The sequence below is a fragment of the Ranitomeya imitator genome, chromosome 1 (assembly GCF_032444005.1).
Source record: "Ranitomeya imitator isolate aRanImi1 chromosome 1, aRanImi1.pri, whole genome shotgun sequence".
NCBI lineage: Eukaryota > Metazoa > Chordata > Amphibia > Anura > Dendrobatidae > Ranitomeya > Ranitomeya imitator.
The window spans coordinates 959,721,900-959,748,404 of NC_091282.1; the positions used below are offsets into that span (position 1 = coordinate 959,721,900).

Genomic DNA, 26,505 nt, shown 5'->3' on the forward strand with positions numbered 1-26,505 from the left:
GAACAGTAAAAATGCTAAATCAGAAATATGGCTTCTGCAGGAAGAGATAAGTGGTATCTATATTTCAGCTGAAATCTATAATATTGGCAAATGTTTGCATCCGAAAGTGATGTTCCAGAAAAATATTAGTTACAGGAAATAGCCACAATCGCATACAAGATTTCTCTCGTGCATCCCCCCTACTCTGGAATGCTCTACCACAACATATCAGACTCTCGCCTACCATCGAAACCTTCAAAAAGAACCTGAAGACCCACCTCTTCCGACAAGCCTACAACCTGCAGTAACCACCGATTGACCAAACCGCTGCACGGCCAGCTCTACCCTCACCTACTGTATCCTCACCCATCCCTTGTAGATTGTGAGCCCTCGCGGGCAGGGTCCTCTCTCCTCCTGTACCAGTTGTGACTTGTATTTTTCAAGATTATTGTACTTGTTTTATTATGTATACCCCTCCTCACATGTAAAGCGCCATGGAATAAATGGCGCTATAATAATAAATAATAATAATAATAATAATAGCCATACTTTTAGTTTTATAAGAAAGTTTTTTTTTCACATAATTTGCACTATGATGCTCCCGAGTTTCATCTGTGCCTCCTATTAGAAACGGGTACTCATAAATATCTTTCTGGGCGTCCTTAAAGTGTAACCGTTGTTTTAATCTTTATTTCATTATTCAATAACACACTGAAAATAAGCAATTCTATAATACAACATAACAATAAAATCTATCTCTTTGTCCACCAGGACTGATCATTCAGTTACAAACTTCTCAATTCCCAGGAAAAATCTGTGTTCAGTGGAGACAGATTGTTACATTACTGTTAGAATAGATGACAGTTGCTACGGATTAGATTATAGGAAGATGGCAGATGTGATGAGGAGGGAGGAGTTTTGGCTCTAGCTCCTCCCTCTTCTTCATCCAGCCCCTCCCCTACATAGAATCTTAGCAGCAGCTGCTGCCATCTCCTATCTCAGCTATGGGAAAATATGTCACTGAATACAGATTTTAACTCAGAATGGAAAATTTTGCAAATGAATAATCAGCTCGGATGGAGAAAGAAGAATATTTCTTTGATAAAATATATTCCAAGGTTTATATTTTTTAAGTGTATTTATTTATGAACTAAAATTAAATCGATGGTTATGGTTACTTTAATCAGGATATATCATAACTTTTTAGATAGTGAGTTGCTTTTGAATACAGCAAAGTGTTAACAGGTTAAATATTTCAAGGAAAAAGCACTATGTGATATGACTCTTACCCTCCTCCATTGACCAGTAAGGTGGTTTTGCAGCTACATTTTATTAATGTTATAATATCCCTGATACCACGGTTTCTGGAACTCCCAAACCACATGCAAGTGGTCCCTTAAATCTCACTGGAATGCAATAATGTGATTACCAAGAAGGGGATGCATTTTATTTTACTTTATGCAGCATGTTCTTGTGGAGATCAGAAAATATGGCACCAGGGAACCAGAGGATACTGCTGGAGGACGCCATGCACAGGTTTCCTTTATTGCACTATTACTTATTTGAAAAAAAGAAGTCTAAAAGTTTTAAAGTTTTGAAAAATGTATGGAGCACAATTTTTATATACCTGTATGCATCATTTTATTATAGGAAATGGAAAAGCTTGATCATGTGGTGTTTCTGCCTTTGACAGGAAGATTGATGGACCTTAACCAATCCTAAATTGGATGGGATGTTGTTTCAATTTTTTTTTAATAGCATTAAGCCAATAAGACATTTTTTTTGATAAAACACTGACAGATTGCAGTCATTAAACAGTTTGAACTTTGCCCTTGCTCAATACTGTTTTTTCTGTGTCAGAGACATAGCTGGACTGGTAAATAAGAAGCTCTTTTTGATCGTATCATGATGTTTTTCATTTGGAAAAGCAAAAGAGAGTCGTTTCGTTTGCTTTTTAAAAGTCCAATTCGACACTAGGCTGAGGCTGCTGTATTCTCACTCTCGTATATAAAGTAGTGTTCAATACAGATCATTATTTCGGTAGTTGCTTATTGAAAAAGAAAAGCTGTTTTCATCTTATTAAGGAGTTCTGAGTACATAGCAGTGGTTAAAGGGACTCTGTCAGCTCACATTGGCGGGATATTAAAATGATTTCTTTCCGATCGGATGGGCGGCGTATCCACTTTTTTCTCCACCCTGTCCGTCCCTGTTTTCTGCATTATTTTTGGGAATAAGAGTATGCGTGCACCATAGTTGGCGCGTGCGCCATGCAGTCTTTGGTGGTGCACGCGCAGTATGCTTTGCCCTACTGCGGGCAAAGCCGAAAAGCATTACTAAGCATGCGCCCGCGCACTATGTCCCGGAACACAGCAAAGCATACTCCGCGTGTGCTACTGAAGACTGCATGGTGCATGCGCCAACTATGGCACACGCATACTCTTATTCAAGAAAATAATGCAGAAAACAGGGACGGACGGGGTGGAGAAATAAAGAGGATTCGCCGCCCATCTGACCGGTAAGAAATCATTTTAATATCCCGCCAATTTGAACTGACAGAGTCCCTTTAATTATGCAGTATGTTAATTTCATGGTTAAAGTTGAAAAGTGGATAAAAAAAGCTGCACTACCCTCTTGAATTACACAGATGTAATAATGACACATTAATGAGAACAATGTTATGATTAATTTTCCCTAAGACCCCATTAACAGGGAGGGAATTCAAAAAACGTAAAAAAAAAAAAAAAAGATGTAAATATACATTATCATACTTACCAATCCAAGCCTTTGTGGTAGTTATTTCCATTAAAGAATTGCATCTCTTCAAATGTTTTTGGGTTTGGTGAATTACTAATTATGGCAGGATGCATAACCAAAAACAAGTACAAGGCTGTTGTACCTGTCATAAACACAAAAAAAGCTTAAATAAATATTTTTAGATAATCAAACAATACTTTCAATTATTATTTCCACACCAAAAAAGTAATGGGAAGTGATGGTTTGGTGTAAAATAATGTGTAAACATTGTTTTTTTTACCTACAATGTGCTCTTGGATGTTCTTCTAGTAAACATGAAAATAAAGTCAGAACATGGGACATTTTTGACATATACAGGAGAAGAGGTTATGATGGTGCTACAGTGGTTGGTGAATGATGGTGTAAGGATTATACACGCTCGCCTAAGGAGCGGGAGATGGCACCAAGTGAATGACCGTTCAGATACTCAGTGGGTAAAAGTGCTATTTAATGTGGTGGGGCATTAGTGCGCAGCCCGATCAGGCAGCCCACCAGCACCCCACCGCATTATACAGTATATAATTTTTATATATATATATATATATATGGATAAAGTGACCATCAGAGCAATTAGGATGCATTCAGGGTGAATGGGCACTGCTTTATTAGACTGGGTCATTAGCTGCATCTGTTTTTCATGAATTAGACAGGATCTTAGATGCGTCTGCAGTTGGTGTCAGTATAGTCTTCAGGTATCTCTGCTGCTGGCATAGTAAAGCCAAACAGCACAGCTGTGCTACAAGCCAGGTATTATATCAAATAGGATATAGTGAGAGTGTCTGGTGACTGGGTCATGAAGTGCATCTGTTTTTCATGAATTAGATAGGGTCATTAGGTGCATCTAGCCTGAGTGGAATCTTTAGAGTGTGCTGATGCCTCCTCCTACTGGCATTGCAGAGCTGGGCATAATTCAAAACAATGAGGATACCAAGAGAATGTTAGGGTACCCTTTATTAGATAGGGTCATTAGGTGCATGTCTATATGTTTAACCAACAGTATAGCAACTATTGGAGCATGGATCCAATGGCAACAAAGGGTAAAGTGCCCTAGGGGGAAATCAGTAGGGTATGTACGGAAAACAGGCCAAATGATAATTTTGGGAATTAACCCTTAAAGGGAATCTCTCACCTACTTTTTCATATATAAGCTTCAGCCACCGCCATCGGGGCATATCTACAGCATTCTGTAATGTTGTAGATAAGCCCCCAATGTAACCTGAAAGATAAGAAAAACAATCTTAGATTATACTCACCTGGGGGCAGTCTGGTCCGATGGGCTTCTGCACAGGCATACTTTATCTGCCTTTTGAGGGCATAGCAAAGTACTGCAGTGCACAGGCACAGGGAAAGGTCCAAGAAGCCAAGCGCCTGTGCACTGTAGTACTTTGCTCTGCCCTTAACAGGGCAGATAGAGAATGCCGGCAAAGAAGCCGCGACAGGAAGCAAGTAAGAGGACGTCATCGCATGAAGATGAGAGGCGCCGGACCCAGACCGTGACACCCATCAGACCGGAGCGCACCTGACCGCCCCTGGGTGAGTATAATATAACTTGTTTTTCTTATCTTTCAGGTTACATTGGGGACTTATCTACAGCATCATAGAATAGCTTATATATGAAAAAAGTAGGTGACAGGTTCCCATTAATGAAGCCTTAGCAGGTAAGGCATATGCTTTTTGCTTAGCCTCAAAAATATTGACATGTCCTAATAGCTTACATTGGTTCATAGTGTTTTTATGCTGGAAATAGCAGTTTGTACTAATAGTCTTGCTTTAAAAAATGACACAATGCCTGAAGTAATAAGGAGAAATGGTATTGTAAAAAATATTCTTAGCATGAATAAGACAATAGTCTAAACGTGTGGGTTATAACACTGCTTTATGTGTATACTGTCATAATGTGCAGCATTTATTCATTTTTTGTGGATCACCATTGTACATCACTGATTTTTTCTTTTTTAACCCCTTAATGACCGCCAATATGTCTTTTAACTGACCTGAGATATAAGAGAATAGCCTCCCCATACAGTTAACAATCTAGCATCTGTCAGTTGTTCACTATAGCTGACAACTTGCTGCATCAGCCATGATCAGTGTTTGCTCCATCCAAATCTGTTTAACCCCTTGGATGCTGCTGTAAATAGTGACTACATCATTATAAATGGTTAACAGAGTGTGGGGGCTTCCTCTTTATCCAAATTGGTGCCCTCAGATAATGATTGTGTGGTCCTGATGTTTGCCATGGCACTTCACAACCAAATAGCGGCCTTAGAGTCTGCCGGCTGTTGTAACCTGTTCAGAAGTTACCGACATTTAGGTGGTAAAAATACACATTTTCATTTCTGTCATACCACTTTGCATTAATTCCTGTAAAGCACCTGAAGGGTTAATAAACTACCTGACAGAAGTTTTCGATATGTCAGGGGGTGCTGTTTTTAAAATGGTATCACGTTTGGTGGTTTACCAATATATGAGACCCCTAAAGTCACTTCAAACATGGATAAGTCCCTAAAAAAATAAATTTTGTAAATTTCCTTGAAAAAATGAAAAATTGCTGCTACATTTTTAAACCTCCTAAAATGCTAACAAAATAAAATAGCATTTTACACATGGTGCTGATGAAAAGTCGACATGTGGGAAATGTTATTTATTCATGGTCTGCTGTGGTATGACCATCTGGATTAAAGGGATAATTATTCAAATGTAGAAAATTGCTAAAAAAAATTTCATTTTTCTCAAATTTTAGATATTTGTTATAAATAAACACTAAACGTATTGACCTAAATTTACCATTATCATAAAGTATAATGTGTCATGAAAAAACAGTCTCAAAATCACTGGGATATGTTGAAGCGTTCTAGAGTTATTACCACATAAAGTGACAATGGTCAGATTTCAAAAATTTGGCTCGGTCACTAAGGGGTTAAATGGCTCATTAAAAGCTATACTTTAAGTGAACAAAGCTGCTTGTTGGATTCTTCATATATTTTTTTCCTTTGGCTCAAGACCGGTTGCTCAGTCCTTTCTGTGAGAGCGGTGGACATAAAAGAATACTGCAGAACAAGTGAGCTGACTACTATACGTTCCTTTTTATATACTTATGTAATAATTTAGTAAGTATACAATAAAAAATAAGTAATAAAATACAAATGTAGAAATGTAGAACCCCCACCCACAAACAACGCATATACTGCCCATACTAGAAAAATCACTAAGGTTGCCATCTAATTTGAGATTGTAAAAATAACATATTCAAATTACTGCAACTAAATAGGAAACCAATTCTAATTCTTTGTTTTAGTATGAACTAAAAAAAAATTACAAATTTAGAAAAACATTTCTATAACAAAATGCTATAGAAAATGCTTTTGAGGCTACGTTCCCTTGTTAATTATTTGGTGATTTTTGATGTTGACGATTTTCTGCCGCATTTCTGCATCTATTATATCATTTAACTTTCTTACATTTTTTCCTTTTGCTTTTTTTGTTTGCGTTATCTGACATGCATTTTTATTATGTTTTTGGCTCTTTTTGATTTATCATATTTTACTGAAAACTGCTTGGTTTATGAAACTTCCTGGTAATTGGACTTTGACAAAACTTTGTTGGCACATCCCAGTGCATATTACATGTGTTTTTTTTTATTTGTTTCTGCAATAGAAAACGCATATGCGTTTTTTAACTGTGGATTTTCTGGTTCTAGTACAATTTTCAAAATCTCTACACAAAAAACTCAGCACAGCTGCAATAGAAATTGACATGTTGCAGATTTCAAATAAGCATCGCAAGATAATTTACATAGCATAAAAAACACAGTGGACATGAGATCTCTATAACTCACATACACTTTACTAAAACTGTAAAATACTGCATTTTTGGACAGGAAAAATATGTATGAGAAGAAACGTAACCTAAGTGTGTGATGAGTACTGCAAAAAACAGCAAGAAAGTTACATCCACTAGCACCCATGTGGCTCTATAATGAACCCGGTCTATGTGATCACATTTTCCTATTTTCTTTTAAGCCAGCTGTTACAGATTATTTTTGCACAAAAATGTCGTAGTTTTTTTTTGTTTATATTTTTTGACATGGGTTGTAATACTGGCATTGGATTTTGAAAGATTAAAACGACATTTATTTCACATTTTTTTAGGTTGGCAGATAAAACAAGTGAATTAATCTCCCTTAGGATTTCTCCTGAAATCAAGCCCAATTGTTGTCTTCACTGTGCTTCAATACCATTTTTCTAAAAACTCAGAAATTGTGTTTTCTCAGAGCATATGAAAGCAATGTGTGATTGAAAAACAATCCTTAGCAGTAGTCAATATATTATTATTAGCGCTATGCAGATAACGTCCTTATTAATATATTGGTGCCTTAGAAAGTTCAGCTGATATATTTGTCCAAATTTTCCTCGTTAAAGAGAGTAGAGGTGAGTCATCTCCCACAATCAGCAATTTAACTTTCTGACTATAAACAAGTTTTAGGAGATAGATATGAAAGGAAGACATTTCACAAGTCAAGGCGGGTGTTACACGTTAATGCCAGATTGGCAGGTGAGTGTTGAACACAGAAAATTACAATTCTTAACTATATCTAAACTGTTCTTTTTCTTCTCTTACTGTATACTGATTTATATACAACAGGCCTGAGATAAAAAGTCTTTGTAGATGTGGCGTCATCTGCCTTACTCACTTTTAGGGCTCATTCCCACTTGCGATAAATTGAACAAATGCAATACAATTAAAAATCGGATTGCATTCAGACCAGCGTTATTCTATTATTGTGAGTTCAGGTGCGGTTTTTTTTTCCAGCTCGGATCGGATCACAATCAGACAGGAAAAAAGTCTAATTTTAAACCAAAAAATATAGGAGTAAGGATAATAAATCTAATTGAAGTAGACAGCAAAATCTTATCCCAAAAAAACCACTTGAACAACTAAATCCATAATAACCACATAATACACAATATTGTCTTCATAACATACGTACTTTTATTAAAGTCACCAATCCGATTTGACACAAAACATGATAAAAAACATATAACAATACTAAAAACAAGGAGAGCAGGGCTCCACATATAATCAAATTCAATACATAAGGTGCAATATAAATCCAGTTAATGCTGGTAAGTAAAGGCACACATATATACTCTATACTAAATATTCCATGATCTACCAAAATCAATAAAGTGCTATATATAAATATATTTCAAATCCCAGTAGTACAAAATAAATAAATACATTATATATTTAATACATGTATAATAAGGTTAATCAACCAATATTCCCCAAACTGTCAACGAAAAACAAAAAGAGGGCATATGCTATATATTAAAAACAAATTTTAATCAGTAAATAACAATTAAAACATACAGCAGTAAGAAAAAAAGCAGAGTAAGGCTCACAATACATACAATTGGGAACAATAAATACCAGATAATATAGTAGCAGTAACCATGTGCAGCCACTGAGGAATATTATGTCAATATTAGTCACTATATATCTCAATTAGTAGTTCATAGAATAACATTACTCCTATAATCCTCAAATGGCTTTACTAAAGATAAAGTGCAAAAGTGCCTGCTGTAGCGTTTCTAGCAATGGAAAATGCATAATATAAGATTGCGCAGTGCTAAATCCTGTGGGGCTCCATACACTGCCATATAAAAAGCGCCATTGCCCAGCGCACACTGCAAATTACAAAGCTGACCTGTGATGTATAAGCAAAGTAAACTTACATAGTCAGCTACCCGGTAGATAAAGTAGATAGAGGGCATATATCTGAGGAAGCCAGTCAGGCGAAACGGCGCTGTCGGGGTCGTTGTGAAACTTTATCTACCAGATAGCTGACTATGTAAGTTTACTTTGCTTATACATCACAGGTCAGCTTTGTAATTTGCAGTGTGCGCTGGGCAATGGCGCTTTTTATATGGCAGTGTATGGAGCCCCACAGGATTTAGCACTGCGCAATCTTATATTATGCATTTTCCATTGCTAGAAACGCTACAGCAGGCACTTTTGCACTTTATCTTTAGTAAAGCCATTTGAGGATTATAGGAGTAATGTTATTGTATGAACTACTAATTGAGATATATAGTGACTAATATTGACATAATATTCCTCAGTGGCTGCACATGGTTACTGCTACTATATTAACTGGTATTTATTGTTCCTAATTGTATGTATTGTGAGCCTTACTCTGCTTTTTTTCTTATTGCTGTATGTTTTAATTGTTATTTACTGATTAAAATTTGTTTTTAATATATAGCATATGCCCTCTTTTTGTTCCTCGTTGACAGTTTGGGGAATATTGGTTGATTAATATGATTTTGAGGTGTGCCAAATATTTTGGGACTTTTGATAAATTTACAATGTATAATAAGGTGTATGTAAACCCAAAAGTATCATAAAGTGCAAGAGTGCAATCGTATCCCATAACCTCTTCCATAAGAGATAGAAGCATAATATATCCATATACTAACCAGGATTCATTCCCAATATGGTGCAGCTGCTGCCCCTCACTCCAACACACGTTTTCATATGCGTTTCAGATCGCAATCCACAATAAAAGTCAATGGATGCGATAAAAAAATTGCATAGCACTCGGACCATGCGAGTGCTGTCTCATTTTTACACACCGATGTCGTTTGAAAAGCCAACAATTAGTCTGCCACATACAGTAAAATCATGTTGTGACAGGTTAGAATAGGATATACAGTATATACACATAGATATAAAGGTGTCACTAACATATATATATATATATATATATATTTATATATATATATATATATATTATATATACTGTATATATATATACTAGCTGAAGAGCCAGGCGTTGCCTGGGCATAGTAAATATCTGTGGTTAGTTATAACACCTCACTTCTCTTATTTTTCCATCACACCTCTCATTTTTCCCCCTCACATCTTTCATTTTCTCCCTTACACATCTCATTTCCCCCCTCACTCCTCTTATTTTCCACCTCACTCCTCTCATTCCCCCCTAACATTTGTCATTTCAACCTCACTTCTGTCATTTTCTGATCACTCCACTATTTACCCTCACTCCTCTCATTTTGCACTCACACCTTTTCATTTGCACCTCACACCCCTCATTTTCACCTCACACCTCTCATTTTCCCCTCACTATATACATGTTTGTCATCTCCCTTATATATAGTATACACCTGTATGTCATCTCCTGTATATAGTATATACCTGTATGCCATCTCCCCTGCAAATAGTATATACCTGCTGTATGTCAACTCCTCCTGTATATTGTATATACCTATGTGTCATCTCCTCCTGTATATAGTATATACCTGTATGTCATCTCTTCTGTATATACTTTATACCTGTATGTCATCTCCTCCTATATATAGTATATACCTGTATGTCATCTCCTGTATATAGTATATACCTGTATGTCATCTCCCCTGTATACAGTATATACCTGCTGTATGTCATCTCCTCCTCTATATACCTATGTGTCATCTCCTCTTTTATATAGTATATACCTGTATGTCATCTCCTCCTGTATATAGTACAGTGGGGCAAAAAAGTATTTAGTCAGTCAGCAATAGTGCAAGTTCCACCACTTAAAAAGATGAGAGGCGTCTGTAATTTACATGATAGGTAGACCTCAACTATGGGAGACAGACTGAGAAAAAAAAATCCAGAAAATCACATTGTCTGTTTTTTTAACATTTTATTTGCATATTATGGTGGAAAATAAGTATTTGGTCAGAAACAAAATTTCATCTCAATACTTTGTAATATATCCTTTGTTGGCAATGACAGAGGTCAAACTTTTTCTGTAAGTCTTCACAAGGTTGCCACACACTGTTGTTGGTATGTTGGCCCATTCCTCCATGCAGATCTTCTCTAGAGCAGTGATGTTTTTGGCTTTTCGCTTGGCAACACGGACTTTCAACTCCCTCCAAAGGTTTTCTATGGGGTTGAGATCTGGAGACTGGCTAGGCCACTCCAGGACCTTGAAATGCTTCTTACGAAGCCACTCCTTCGTTGCCCTGGCGGTGTGCTTTGGATCATTGTCATGTTGAAAGACCCAGCCACGTTTCATCTTCAATGCCCTTGCTGATGGAAGGAGGTTTGCACTCAAAATCTCACGATACATGGCCCCATTCATTCTTTCATGTACCCGGATCAGTCGTCCTGGCTCCTTTGCAGAGAAACAGCCCCAAAGCATGATGTTTCCACCACCATGCTTTACAGTAGGTATGGTGTTTGATGGATGCAACTCAGTATTCTTTTTCCTCCAAACACGACAAGTTGTGTTTCTACCAAACAGTTCCAGTTTGGTTTCATCAGACCATAGGACATTCTCCCAAAACTCCTCTGGATCATCCAAATGCTCTCTAGCAAACTTCAGACGGGCCCAGACATGTACTGGCTTAAGCAGTGGGACACGTCTGGCACTGCAGGATCTGAGTCCATGGTGGTGTAGTGTGTTACTTATGGTAGGCCTTGTTACATTGGTCCCAGCTCTCTGCAGTTCATTCACTAGGTCCCCCCGCGTGGTTCTGGGATTTTTGCTCACCGTTCTTGTGATCATTCTGACCCCACAGGGTGGGATTTTGCGTGGAGCCCCAGATCGAGGGAGATTATCAGTGGTCTTGTATGTCTTCCATTTTCTAATTATTGCTCCCACTGTTGATTTCTTCACTCCAAGCTGGTTGGCTATTGCAGATTCAGTCTTCCCAGCCTGGTGCAGGGCTACAATTTTGTTTCTGGTGTCCTTTGACAGCTCTTTGGTCTTCACCATAGTGGAGTTTGGAGTCAGACTGTTTGAGGGTGTGCACAGGTGTCTTTTTATACTGATAACAAGTTTAAACAGGTGCCATTACTACAGGTAATGAGTGGCGGAAAGAGGAGACTCTTAAAGAAGAAGTTACAGGTCTGTGAGAGCCTGAAATCTTGATTGTTTGTTTCTGACCAAATACTTATTTTCCACCATAATATGCAAATAAAATGATAAAAAAACAGACAATGTGATTTTCTGGATTTTTTTTTCTCAGTTTGTCTCCCATAGTTGAGGTCTACCTATCATGTAAATTACAGACGCCTCTCATCTTTTTAAGTGGTGGAACTTGCACTATTGCTGACTGACTAAATACTTTTTTGCCCCACTGTATATACTTGTGTCATCTTCTCCTGTATATAGTATATACCTGTGTGTCATCTGCTCCTGTATATACTATATACCTCTGTGTCATCTCCTCCGGTATATAGTATGTACCTGTATGTCATCTCCTCCTGTATATAATAAATACCTGTGTGTCATCTCCTCCTGTATACAGTATATACCTGTGTGTCATCTGCTCCTGTATATAGTATATATCTGTGTGTCATCTCCTCCTGTATATAGTATATATGTGTGTCATCTCCCCTGTATATAGTATATACCTGTGTGTCATCTCCTCCTGTATATAGTATATACATGTGTGTCATCTCCTCCTGTATATAGTATATATCTGTGTGTCATCTCCCCTGTATATAGTATATCAACATACTACCCAGCTAAACCGGTAAACCAAACCGAATGCTAGGTAAAAAAAGTGTCTTGTACTTCTTTTATATAAAAAGATACAACTTTATTGAAACACGTATTACACATAGAAAAATAATTAAAACAATACCTCTGAACCACAATAAACAAAATAACTGACAGGTAGACGTATTAAATAAAATTTGCTAAATAGATAACCCATAACAAAAAAATGATTTTAAATAGAGTAATATCCATATGCAATGACCAAAATTGGATTTTTTTATGAAGTGAACATGTCACCTGCTGTAAATAAGTACAATAATGCTTGGTAACCCTAATGTCATAGACCTAGTGCTTCTCAATGTAAGAAATGAGCTGGTCGGCTGTATACCAATAGCAATCCAGAAACCGACTCAGGTGTATAAATCACACTCAGTGACCGCTGGATAAGTCTAATAATATAACAAAAAACACTAAGTCTATGAGGGATATAAGGCACAGATCCTTTGTACATGAGCGAGGCCAAATTGCCATGCAGCATACACTAAATTAACCTGCTGCTAATGTATATATATATGCCCACAGATCTAAACAAGTGACCCTTGAATAGAGCCAAATGTAACCGGCAACAAATGCCTACAGCATGACAACACTAAACCAATCAGTGAAGATGCATATTACCTCAGTATAGGGAGATCTCTATTAGCAGCCGCGTGGCACGCTACTCCTTGTCAGACCCCGACGCACGTTTCGCGACAGCTTCCTCCTGGGGGCGTCACGCGCCCCCAGGAGGAAGCTGTCGCGAAACGCGCGTTGGGGTCTGACAAGGAGTAGCGTGCCACGCGGCTGCTAATAGAGATCTCCCTATACTGAGGTATAATATGTGTTTCAATAAAGTTGTATCTTTTTATATAAAAGAAGTACAAGACACTTTTTTTACCCAGCATTCGGTTTGGTTTACCGGTTTAGCTGGGTAGTATGTTGATATATCTAGTAAAGTGTTGCCCGCCCCGAATGTGAGGGTATGGGCTTGGGTTATAGGTTCCTGTATATAGTATGTAGCTGTATGTCATCCCCTACTGTATGTAGTATGTACCTGTATGCCATCTCCTCCTGTATATAGTATATTCCTGTGTGTCATCTCCTCCTGTACATAGTATATACCTGTGTGTCATCTCCCCTGTATATAGTATATACCTGTGTGTCATCTCCCCTGTATATAGTATATACCTGTGTGCCATCTTCCCTGTAAATAGTATGTACCTGTATGTCATCTCCCCTGTATTTAGTATATACTAGTGTGTCATCTCCTCCTGTATATAGTATATACCTGTGTGTCATCTCCCCTGTATATAGTATAATTGTGTGTGTCATCTCCTCCTGCATTTAGTATATACCTGTATGTCATCTCCTCCTGTATACAGTATATACCTGTGTGCCATCTCCCCTGTATATAGTATATATGTGTGTGTAATCTCCTCTGTATATAGTATATACCTGTGTGTCATCTTCTCCTGTATATAGTATATATCTGTGTGTCATCTCCTCTTGTATTAGACCACGTTCACACATCATTTGCTCAGTATTTTTACCTCAGTAAAAAGTAAGCTAAATTGGCAGCCTGATAAATCCCCAGCCAAAGGCAAGCCCCCCCCCCCGGCAGTATATATTAGCTCACACATACACATAATAGACAGGTCATGTGACTGACAGCTGCCGTATTTCCTATATGGTACAGTTGTTGCTCTTGTAGTATATCTGCTCATTAATCAGATTTTAATTTTTGCAGGATAATACCAGACTTGTGTGTGTTTTAGGGCGAGTTTCATGTGTCTAGTTGTGTGTGTTGAGTTGCAAGTGGCGACATTCATGTAGCGACTTTTGTGAGATGAGTTTGTGTGGCGACATGCTTGTAGCAACTTTTTGTTTCGAGTTGCATGTGACAGGTTAGTGTAGCAAGTTGTGTGCAGCAAGTATTGCGTATGGTAAGTTTTGCGCGTGGCGAGTTTTATGTGTGGTGCGTTTTGAGTATGTGCAAATTTTGTGTGAGGCAACTTTTGCATGTGGTGCAACTTTTGTGCATGTGGCAATATTTCCGTGTGTGCAAGTTTTGTGTGTGGTGAGTTTTCCATGAGGTGAGTTTTGTACGTGTGGCGAGTTTTGTGTGAGCCTAGTTTTGCATGTGGCGAATTTTGAGCGGCAACTTTTGTGTTTCTACTTTTATGTGGCAAGGTTGGTGTATGTGTGGTGAAATATGTGCTGAGGGTGATGTGTGTTCAAGCACGTGGTAGTGTGTGGCGCATTTTGTGTGTGTGTTCATATCCCCAAGTGTGGTGAGTATCCCATGTCGGGGCCCCACCTTAGCAACTGTATGGTATATACTCTTTGGCGCCATCGCTCTCACTCTTTAAGTCCCCCTTGTTCACATCTGGCAGCTGTCAATTTGCCTCCAACACTTTTCCTTTCACTTTTTCCCCATTATGTAGATAGGGGCAAAATTGTTTGGTGAATTGGAATGCGCGGGGTTAAAATTTCGCCTCACAACATAGCCTATGACGCTCTCGGGGTCCAGACGTGTGACTGTGCAAAATTTTGTGGCTGTATCTGCAAAGGTGCAGATGCCAATCCCGGACATACACACATACACATACACATAAACACACACATTCAGCTTTATATATAACTAGCTGAAGAGCCCGGCGTTGCCTGGGCATAGTAAATATCTGTGGTTAGTTATAGCACTTCACGTCTCTTATTTTCCCATCATGCCTCTCATTTTCTCCCTCATTCCTCTCATTCCCCCCTAACACTTGTCATTTCGACCTCACATCTGTCATTTTCCGATCACTCCACTATTTTCCCTCACTCCTCTCATTTTGCACTCATACCTTTTCATTTTCACCTCAGTATATACATGTTTGTCATCTCCCTTATATATAGTATACACCTGTATGTCTTCTCTTGTATATAGTATATACCTGTATGTCATCTCCCCTGTAAATAGTATATACCTGCTGTATGTCATCTCCTCCTGTATATTGTATATACCCATGTGTCATCTCCTCTATTATATACGTGTATGTCATCTCTTCTGTATATACTATATACCTGTATGTCATCTCCTCCTATATATAGTATATACCTGTATGTCATCTCCTGTGTATAGTATATACCCGTATGTCATCTCCCCTGTTTATAGTATATACCTGCTGTATGTCATCTCCTCTATATACCTATGTCATCTCCTCTTTTATATAGTATATACCTGTATGTCATCTCCTCCTGTATATAGTATATACCTGTATGTCATCTCCTGTATACAGTATATACCTGTATGTCATCTCCCCTGTATATAGTATATACCTGCTGTATGTCATCTCCTCTATATACCTATGTCATCTCCTCTTTTATATAGTATATACCTGTAAGTCATCTCCCCCTGTATATAGTATATACTTGTGTCATCTCCTCATGTATATAGTATATACCTGTGTATCATCTGCTCCTGTATATAGTATATACCTTTGTGTCATCTCCTCCAGTATATAGTATATGCCTGTATGTCATCTCCACCTGTATATAATATATACCTGTGTGTCATCTCCACTGTATATAGTATATACCTGTGTGTCATCGCCCCTGTATATAGTATGTAACTGTATGTCATCTCCCCTGTATATAGTATATACCAGGTTGTCATCTCCTCCTGTATATAGTATATACCTGTGTGTCATGTCCTCCTGTATATAGTATATACCTGTATGTCATCTCCTCCTGTATATAGTATATACCTGTGTGTCATGTCCCCTGTATATAGTATATATGTGTGTGTCATCTCCTCCTGTATATAGTATATACCTGTGTCATCTCCTCCTGTATATAGTATATACCTGTATGTTATCTCCTCCTGTATATAGTATATACCTGTGTGTCATCTGCTCCTGTATATAGTATATACCTGTGTGTCATCTGCTCCTGTATATAGTATATACCTGTGTGTCATCTCCTCCTGTGTATAGAATATACCTGTGTGTCATCTACTCCTGTATATAGTATATACCTGTGTGTCATCTCTCCTGTATATAGTATATACCTGTGTGTAATCTCCTGTATGTATTTGATATCTGTGTGTCATCTGCTCCTGTTTTAGACTGCATTCACACATTATTTGGTCAGTATTTTTACCTCAGTATTTGTAAGCTAAATTGACAGCCTGATCAATCCCCAGCCAAAAGGAAGCCCTCCCCCCTGGCAGTATATATTAGCTCCTACATACACATAATAGATTAATTCCGCGAGGTTCCCGGGATTCCATTCTAAATATCCATTCGCATTCACGACCTAGGATGAGTCTGTCAACATTGCCCCCCCTAGGGTTTGCCTTGACACTGGCCAAACACATGCGGAGGCACCATAGTGAGGATACTATAGGAATTAGGTTCACTATCATAGAGGTTGTCAAGGCAAACCCTAGGGGGGGGCAATGTTGACAGACTGATCCTACGTCGTGAATGCGAATGGATATTTAGAATGGAATCCCGGGAACCTCGCAGAATTAATGAACAGGTGTCATACGCCTGTTTCCTGTAGACATACGTTTTTTTGTCTGATGTGCGTCGTTTTCTCCTCTAATGGAGAATGAGTTTACAGTAATATGGGTTCATTGACTATGCTAAATGACTTCCTAGTATTCAGGAAGTACATATATTTATATGATATATTAATAACATCATTTTTCCTCCTTTTGTTTGTTTCTCCATGTATGTGCCATGAGACTTGGTGGAGTCAGGGACTTATGGCATATAGTTTACATCATATGGCGATATTTATCGAAAGCATAGCGGCTATAAGTAGCCAGCCAAGAGAATGATCTATTATGCGATAGTAGACAGTGATTAAGCTCCTTATCTGAAGGTGTTATGGGTGAGACCTCTGAGATATGGCGTTGTGCAAGAATATGGGAGAATCTAAATGTATGCAGCGCTTTCTTGTAACCGGCTCTCATTATATGGACATTGATCTTTATGGGAGTCTGTGGCAACAATTATTGAGCACCCGGTTTCTGTGTCTCCCGTTTATATTTAAAAGGTTTGGCCCTTTAATGGTATTCAGGCAGGATACTGTTTAAGTCTGTATCTTTTTAAGAAGCATCAAGTAAGGGGGCGGAGCCGTGGCTGGTGGGATGTACCGTGACTGCGATGTCAGTATTTGCATGTTGGCTTAGCAACCGCCTGTATAGACTCGGTGAGCGCTCGAGAATGCGCCAGACAGGAAGCAGCTCCACAGTAAACCAGAAGCGGTCAGTGATATGGGCCGACGAGATGCATGGTGGATGGCAATTGTGCGTTCCAGCGTGCACATGCGCTCTAAAGTACGGCGCCCGGCATGACACTGTTATACATCACACGCCGCAGGAAATGGATGGGAGGCGCAAATACACGGCACATTATGCGGGAGACATAAAAGGAGGTGTGTATCAGTCGGCATTGAGCTATTGTTTGTGACACAAATTATCATTACATCAGGCCTCCTGATGAGCCTGAGTAGGCGAAACGCGTTGAGGCGCTAACAGTAGAAGGGCAGATGGTGTGCGATACTCCTTGAAATGCAGATGAGTATCAATGGTTTCCACGATTTATGTTTTAAGGATATGAGGTATTATCACCGGTGTGTATAGATAGATGGAGTATCGGGTGTACTTGCAGTGAAACAAACTGTGGTAGGTGTATGACCTATATATCAAACTCGTGTTATACGGGTATGGTCTCTACCCTGGTATCACTACCTGTAATGCTCCGTATACTCGGTGTCTGAATTATGAAGTGTGTCTTCTTGAAAGTCCAAATAGACCCCTGATTGTAAGGGTCCAAGGCACAAGAGATAAAATCCTTGGGGATGTATTTAACCCCGTACACAGTGAGAATTTATATTTGATACCAGCTACCTGAGTGGTTACCATGTTCTGCTGAGAGCTACCATCCACGACACCGGATATTGCCCGTTATGTGTTCATATTGTTTTTATGTTTATTCTGGGTGCTAGTTGTTCCCTAGGTTAGTATTCTCTTGTCTAGCGGTAGAGGTCCTACAGTCTGTGGGTAGAGGGTCTCATTAGTGCCTGCAGGGTTTATCAGGGCCCCTAGGGTTAGTCATCGTGGAGCGGGGGCGCCAATACATTCCCCCCTAGGTTGCCAACCTCCGCTGGCAGGTAGGGCGTATCTAGGTTCCTATCCAGGGATTACTAGTATCACCCATAGATTTTAATTGGGTTGAACACTTGTTTTTGTTTTTTTTGGTTTGTCACGGTTGGTGGCATGATTTGCCTTTGATTTTAATAATAAAGAATATGCGGTTATTTACATGATTTTTACTTGTGTGTGTTCATATCCCCGCGTGTGGTGAGTATCCCATGTCGGGGCCCCACCTTAGCAACTGTGTGGTATATACTCTTTGGTGCCATCGCTCTCACTCTTTAAGTCCCCCTTGTTCACATCTGGCAGCTGGCAATTTGCCTCCAACACTTTTCCTTTCACTTTTTCCCCATTATGTAGATAAGGGCAAAATTGTTTGGTGAATTGAAAAGCGCGGTGTTAAAATTTCACCTCACAACATAGCCTATGACGCTTTCAGGGTCCAGACGTGACTGTGCAAAATTTGGTTGCTGTAGCTGCGACGCCTCCAACACATTTCCTTTCACTTTTTCCCCATTATGTAGATAGGGTCAGAATTGTTTGGTGAATTGGAACGCGCGGGGTTAAAATTTCGCCTCACAACATAGCCTATGATGCTCTCGGGGTCCAGACGTGTGACTGTGCAAAATTTTGTGGCTGTAGCTGCGACGGTGCAGATGCCAATCCCGGACATACACACATACATACATACACATATACACACATTCAGCTTTATATATTAGACTAGATGGTGGCCCGATTCTAAGGCATCGGGTATTGTAGAATATGCATGTCCACATAGTATATTGCCCAGCGACGTAGTATATTGCCCAGCCACCTAGTATATTGCCCAACGATGTAGTATATTGCCCAGCGACATAGTATATTGCCAGTCACATAGTATATTGTCCAGCCACGTAGTATATTGCCCAGCTACGTAGTATATTGCCCAGTCATGTAGTATATTGCCCAGTCACGTAGTATATTGCCCAGTCACGTATTGCCCAGCCACATAGTATATAGCACAGCCCACATAGTACGGTATATTGCCCAATCATGTAGTATATAGCAGAGCCACGTAGTATATTGCCCAGTCACGTAGTATATTGCCCAGCACAGAGCCACGTAGTATAGAGACTTAAAAAAAATAAATAAACATATACTCACCTATAGCCCGTTGGAAGTCCTGCTATACTTACCATCCGCCACCTTTGCCGCTCCTCGCCACGTTCCTGGGATCGCTCCATTGCAAGCAGCAGCTTGCGGTCCCAGGGCTGGTGTGAGCAGGACCTATGATGACGTCGCGGTCACATGACCGTGACGCCACGGCAGGTCCTTGCCGCACACCAGTCCTGGGACGGAACCGGAAGCTGCCGCTTGCAATGGAGCGGTCCCGGGAGTGTGGCGAGGAGCGAGAAAGGCGGTGGAGGGTGAGTATAGCAGGTTTTTTGTTTTTTTTTAATTATTTTTAACATTACCTATTTTTACTATTGATGCTGCATAAGCAGCATCAATAGTAAATAGTTGGGGACACACAGGGTTAATAGCAGCGGTAACGGAGCACGTTACACCGCGGGCCGTTACCGCTGCCATTAACCCTGTATAAGCGGTGAGTGGAGGGGATTACGGAGCGGGCGCCAGGCAGTGAGTGCAGGGGAGTAGGGGAGGGACTAATTGGACTGTGGCCGCCACTGATTGGTCGCGGCAGCCATGACAGGCAGCTGCCGAGACCAATCAGCGAATGAATAACCGTGACAGAAGGACAGACAGACAGATGGAAGTACCCCTTAGACAAGTATATATATATATATATATATATATATATATATATATATATATATATATACACAGCTCTGGCAAAAATTAAGAGACCACCACATCAAAACCCTGTCATGGGCAGCCCAATCTTCAGACCTCAACCCCATTGAAAACCTCTGGAATGTAATAAAGAGGATGAGGGATAGTCACAAGCCATCAAAGAAGAACTGCTTAAACTTTTGCGCCAGAAGCAGTGTGAAAGACTGAAAGAAAGCATGCCAAGACGCATGCAAACTGTTATTAAAAATCATGGTTATTCCACAAAATATTGATTTCTGAACTCTTCCTGAGTAAAAAAAAACATGAGTATTGTTGTTTCTAAATGATTATGAACTTGTTTTCTTTGCATTATTTGAGGTCTGAAAGCACTGTTTTTTTATTTTGACCATTTTTCTTTGTCAGAAAAAAAATCCAAAATTTACTGCTTGGAAACTCGGAGACATGTTGTCAGAAGTTTTATGGAATAAAAGAACAATTTACATTTTACTCAATATACCTATAAAGAGAAAAATCAGACAAACTGAACACTATGCAGAGGTCTCTTAATTTTTGCCAGAGCTGTATATATATACACCATGTTCCAAATTATTATGCAAATGCCATTTTTCTCGTATTTTCCTAAATGGTTGGTGCAATTGACAGTCTGTCTAATAAAAGTCATCACCCGTTAGAGTATACATCAAATTTTATTGAAAAAAACTCCCAATGATAACAGTATAATCTCCAAAATAAATAAAAACTCAACATGCACTGTTCCAAATTATTAGGCACTTTAGAATTTCTAAACATTTGATATGTTTTAAAGAACTGAAAATGCTCATTTGTGGAATTTGCAGCATTAGGAGGTCACATTCACTGAACAAAAAAGCTATTTAACTCCAAAACCTCCTAACAGGCCAAGATACATGATAACATAGGACCCCTTCTTTGATATCACCTTCACAATTCTTGCATCCATTGACCTTGTGAGTTTTTGGAGAGTTTCTGCTTGTATTTCTTTGCATGAAGTCAGAATAGCCTCCCAGAGCTGCTGTTTTGATGTGAACTGCCTCCCACCCTCATAGATCTTTTGCTTGATGACACTCCAAAGGTTCTCTATAGGGTTGAGGTCAGGGGAAGATGGTGGCCACACCATGAGTTTATCTCCTTTTATGCCCATAGTAGCCAATGACTCAGAGGTATTCTTTGCAGAATGAGATGGTGCATTATTATGCATGAAGATGAATTTGCTCCAGAAGGCACGTGTCTGCTTTTTATACCATGGAAGAAAGTTGTCAGTCAGAAACTCTATATACTTTGCAGAGCTCATTTTCACACCTTCAGGAACCTTAAAGGGCCCTACCAGCTATTTCCCTATTATTCCGGCTCAAAACATGACTCCTCCTATATATACAGTACAGAGCAAAAGTTTGGACACACCTTCTCATTTAAAGATTTTTCTGTATTTTCATGACTATGAAAATTGTACATTCACACTGAAGGCATCAAAACTATAAATTAACACATGTGGAATTATATACTTAACAAAAAAGTGTGGGGTGGTCCTCATGTGAGCCAGTTTCTTTGTAGCACTTGATGGTTTTTGCCACTGCACTTGGGGACACATTCAAAGTTTTCCCAATTTTTCAGACTGACTGACCTTCATTTCTTAAAGTAATGATGGCTACTCGTTTTTCCTTACTTAGCTGCTTTCTTCTTGCCATAATACAAATTTTAACAGTTTATTCAGTAGGACTATCAGCTGTGTATCCACCAGACTTCTGCACAACACAACTGATGGTCCCAGCACTATTTATAATGCAAGAAATCCCACTTATTAAGTCTGACAGGGCACACCTGTGAAGTGAAAACCATTCCCGGTGACTAACTCTTGAAGCTCATCAAGAGAATGCCAAGAGTGTGCAAAGCAGTCATCAAAGCAAAAGGTGGCTACTTTGAAGAACCTAGAATATAAGACATAATTTCAGTTGTTTCACACTTTTTTGTTAAGTATATAATTCCACATGTGTTAATTCATAGTTTTGATGCCTTCAGTGTGAATGTACAATTTTTACAGTCATAAAAATACAGAAAAATCTTTAAAAGAGAAGGTGTGTCCAAGCTTTTGGTCTGTACTGCAGTCTTGGGAAACTTCTATGGGAAAAACCATATGTCTGATTCTCTCAGGATGGATAAAAGGAGGAGATAAATCCAGAAGGTTCCGTGGGGCCTCCATCATTCCTACACACCTTGTACACTGTTGGACTATGGGTAGGATCTCTCTACAATACTAGAGATTTATGATGGTTTAGCTTTATTCTGACTAGGAACTATTTACATTGGCATCCTAACAACATAAAAAATTTGGATTAACAAGTAGATGACTGATTCACAATTCTCCTTTGTATTTAATATAGAATTATACGTAAGAGCACATTCAGTAGGAAACATTTTTAGTATTTTTTTTTCTTACTCAAGAAGGATTACTTGTAACTAATAAAAAACAAGAAAAAAGCTGAATGGCACTAAGAAACAGGTGAGTACTCACTGTTTGAACAGTCTTAGCAGAGTCCAGTAGGATGAGCTGAATCGACAACCCCACCAAACGGTAATCCACTGGAATAATGCGTGCTTGCTTGAAAAAACATGAGTGGGAATCCAAACAGGAAGAAAATAGCAGCACCGCACAAGTCTTCCAGTAAAAAAAACAACCTTTGTCCTTTATTTTAACAACGTGCTGTGGACATGGTTACAGAGGGCAGGATAATTGCAAGACGAACTGGTTAGGTTAATGGACTACGGCCGTTTCATGTGGTATACGCTTCACGGGTGACCCATTGAAGTGTATACCACGCGAAACGGCCGAAGTCCATTAACCTAACCAGTTTGTCTTGCAATTATCCTGCCCTCTGTAACCATGTCCACAGCACGTTGTTAAAATAAAGCACAAAGGTTTTTTTTTACTGGAAGACTTGTGTAGTGCTGCTATTTTCTTCCTGTTTTGATTACTTGTAATTAAGTCACCATATACAAGTTGGATCTCTTCAATGAGAACCTCTTCCATTTGCTACAAATATGATATCTCATCCAGCCACCTAGAACCCTGTTTTGCGCAAATGAGGGGTAGAACCCTGAAACAGCTGCCTACAGATGGGTCTATCTTCCTGTTGGCGATATAACATGATTTTCTTTCTTTTGGAGAAGAGCTAAAATACAGACACTAAAGTTGCATTGCACTGTTACATTTCTCATCTTTCCAAAGAAGACAAATTATTAATTACACCACAAATTAACTTAGTGACACAGGAACGCCTATGAGTTAATATTAAATAGTGTGTTTTACTTTATCAATAATGCTCAAGCTTTAATAGATATTAATGTCTCGTGAATATGTTTATTCAGCAATAAATTCCCATTACCCTAATTTTTACACGACGCCTCTTAATATTCCATTAAATTCAATTAGAAACGTAGTGAACCTTTAAATCCGCTGCATCTTGTGTAAAATCAACACGTAATATGTATGTCACTTCTAATTAAGGCAAATTAGTTATTTGGCAATGGAATGATATCTAGGTGTGTAAATTTGATTTTTTAGGATGAACTATTAATAAATTACTATGTTACAAATTAAATGACAAAATAATTATTGAGGTTATGTTTTGCACATACTTATCTTTTGTCTTTCACCCTTTCCACTTATCTTTATTCTTTTTGGTACTATGTCAAAATTTAAAGGTTGGAAACATTTTTAAGCTATGCTGTATATCTACTGAAACCTGCTTGGATGTTAAAGTAGAAACAAACGATATATACAACAAAACAGCGAGAATTGAGAAGTTATTTGGTGGGGTCCTCACATTGAAGAATTGTTTTAGCAGTTATCGTAACAGCACAATTATTGTGAAATCATGTTAGTGGATCATAATTTGAAGATTTACACCCTGTCTCAAAGCACCACTCCAGATTTTTTTATAGCCCCTTTTCTCATACTCCCCTACCTTCATCGCTTTCCAGCATCACTCCCATCGGTATCCAGCTAAAAGTGACCTGCAGGGCAGCCCCAGTGTTTCATGAAGCTGCACAGAGGTCACTTTTCAATACAAGTTTATAGGAGCCTCATTCTGGCTCTCATAGACACGCACTGAGAGCTGCCGCCAGTCAGAAGCTGCATCCACAAGATGGCATTACGGGATCGGAGCTGAAGAGGTTCCAAAAAACAGTGAAGACGCCGGTATTATGACTGTATAAGCACATGCACAAGGATAGCGTACAAACCATGGGGACAAATACCTGAGACTGACAAATCACTGTCCAGACTGATAAAAGTCCTGCTCTTTCCTTGGTCTGCCCCTACCTGACCACTGAGGTTGGCATCCCAAGTTAATGCAATGGCATCCCCACACGATGGCGGCTCACCATGAATTCTCCTAACAGCTCCTGTTATAGCTATTCCTGCGTAGCAACTAATTTAGGAAAATTGGTTATACACTTAAAACTGCAACTGACCCTGATGATTTTTGTACAGATTAGATATTTTCACTCCATAGTCCTTAGTAGTACCTGCAGGTGAAGAGATAGACCTAATCACAGACTAGGAGATGGCAACTCTGTACTAAATTGTCTAAAAGGCTGACAAGTTGCTTCATGTTCCTCCCAATGAAACGGAGGGCAGAGCAGAGTGTGAATTACCTAGAAGAAGTATGCTGAACAAAGGAAAGATCCCAAAGTCAGTAGAGTAAGTAACAAAATACCAAACAGAGAATAAAGCAAGTAGTGTAAACAAATATACAGCCTGTTTTTGAATGATAAGCTGAAGATAGATGCAAAGTATAGCAAAGAAACAGCAAAGCAAAAAACTCTTAGCTGCAATATCACAGACTGGCTCCAAACATCAAAAGAATGTCAGAACATCCAAATGAATCTATCAGCAGAAGGGACAGAATATAAAGCTGCACCGAGAAGGCGATAGGCACACAAATTAAAATACCTGTGTTAAACTAAAAAAAATTTAGAATTGAGAGTCCTCAGTAGTTGATACATCTTAATGGCTAACTGAAAAGATGGAAACAAATTGCAAGCTTTCAAGACTACATACGTTTCTTCATCAGGCATAGACTAAAATATATTCTGGAGAATCACATATTTATGCACAACACTTCACAGAAAAAAAAACTGAAAAAAACATGGATAAGACAGGTGACATGAAGCAGAATTACCATGAGTGATAAACAGTTATGGCCATGCATATTGGACCAGTTCTTAGATAAGGAGTGTTTTATTGTCCTCTGATTGGGGTCTGGTTCTGTTGTGATGACCCCACATGGTCTGAGGGGCAAATTCCTTAGTTCCTTAGTTGATGTAAAAAGACATAAATCCATGCGACATATTCATTCCTGCACTAAGAGTGTGAAAGGTCAACATCAGTTTATATTCCCATATTCTTCTGTCTCTTTGAGATTTGAAGCTACCTTTTAATACAAGTAATTTCATGTCCATAATGTTATGATCCGGGAGACAGAAATGTATTGCCACAGAAAGATCCATTATTTTTTCTCTTATTGTATAGCGATGAGAGTTCATTCTTGTTCTCAGTTTATGTCCTGTCTCCCCAACATACAGACCCCCAGTTGGACATTTAGTACAAATAATTAGGTATACCACATTAGAAGTGACGCAGCTGAAAGTACCTGGTATCTTGCAGTCCTGATGTGAATTGGGGATCTTTATCTTGTCCGTGGTCATTATAAATGGACAGATTTTACATTTTTTCTGATTGCAAGGAAAGGTACCTGCAGCTGTTTGAGAGGACAGTTAGCTTTTGACAATGATGCTTCTTAGATTTGGGGGCTGCCTAAATTAGATTTAGGCTATGTGCACACGTACAGGTTTTTTTGTGGTTTTTTTGCGTTTTTTCGTGCTAAAAATGCTATAAAAACTCATTAGAAATGCATACATTATGCATTCTATCATTTAGAATGCATTCTGCATGTTTTGTGCACATGGATGCATTTTTTTCCGCAAAAAAACGCATCACGGTAAAAAAATGAGCATGTTCATTATTTTTGCGGATTTTCTGCGTTTTTCCCGCAATTCTATGCTTTTGGGAAAAAACGCACAAAAAACGCACAAAAAACGCGTCAAAAACGCGTCAAAATCGTGGTAAAATCGCGGTAAAAACGCATGTGGATTTCTGGCAGAAATCTCCGGTTTTTGTCAGGAAAATTTCTGCAAGAAATCCTGACATGTGCACATA

General features: G+C 38.9%; 1 protein-coding gene across 2 annotated transcripts in view; it reads right to left on the bottom strand.

Annotated features, from left to right (window-relative positions):
• LOC138656666 (bifunctional heparan sulfate N-deacetylase/N-sulfotransferase 3-like) overlaps positions 1-26,505 on the bottom strand; it is an 857,911-nt gene that overhangs the window by 156,562 nt on the left and 674,844 nt on the right. For both annotated transcript variants that reach the window (XM_069743761.1, XM_069743762.1), the window contains one exon: positions 2,752-2,875. In XM_069743761.1, coding sequence (XP_069599862.1) covers positions 2,752-2,875 — 124 coding nt within the window. The remainder of the gene's footprint in view (positions 1-2,751; positions 2,876-26,505) is intronic.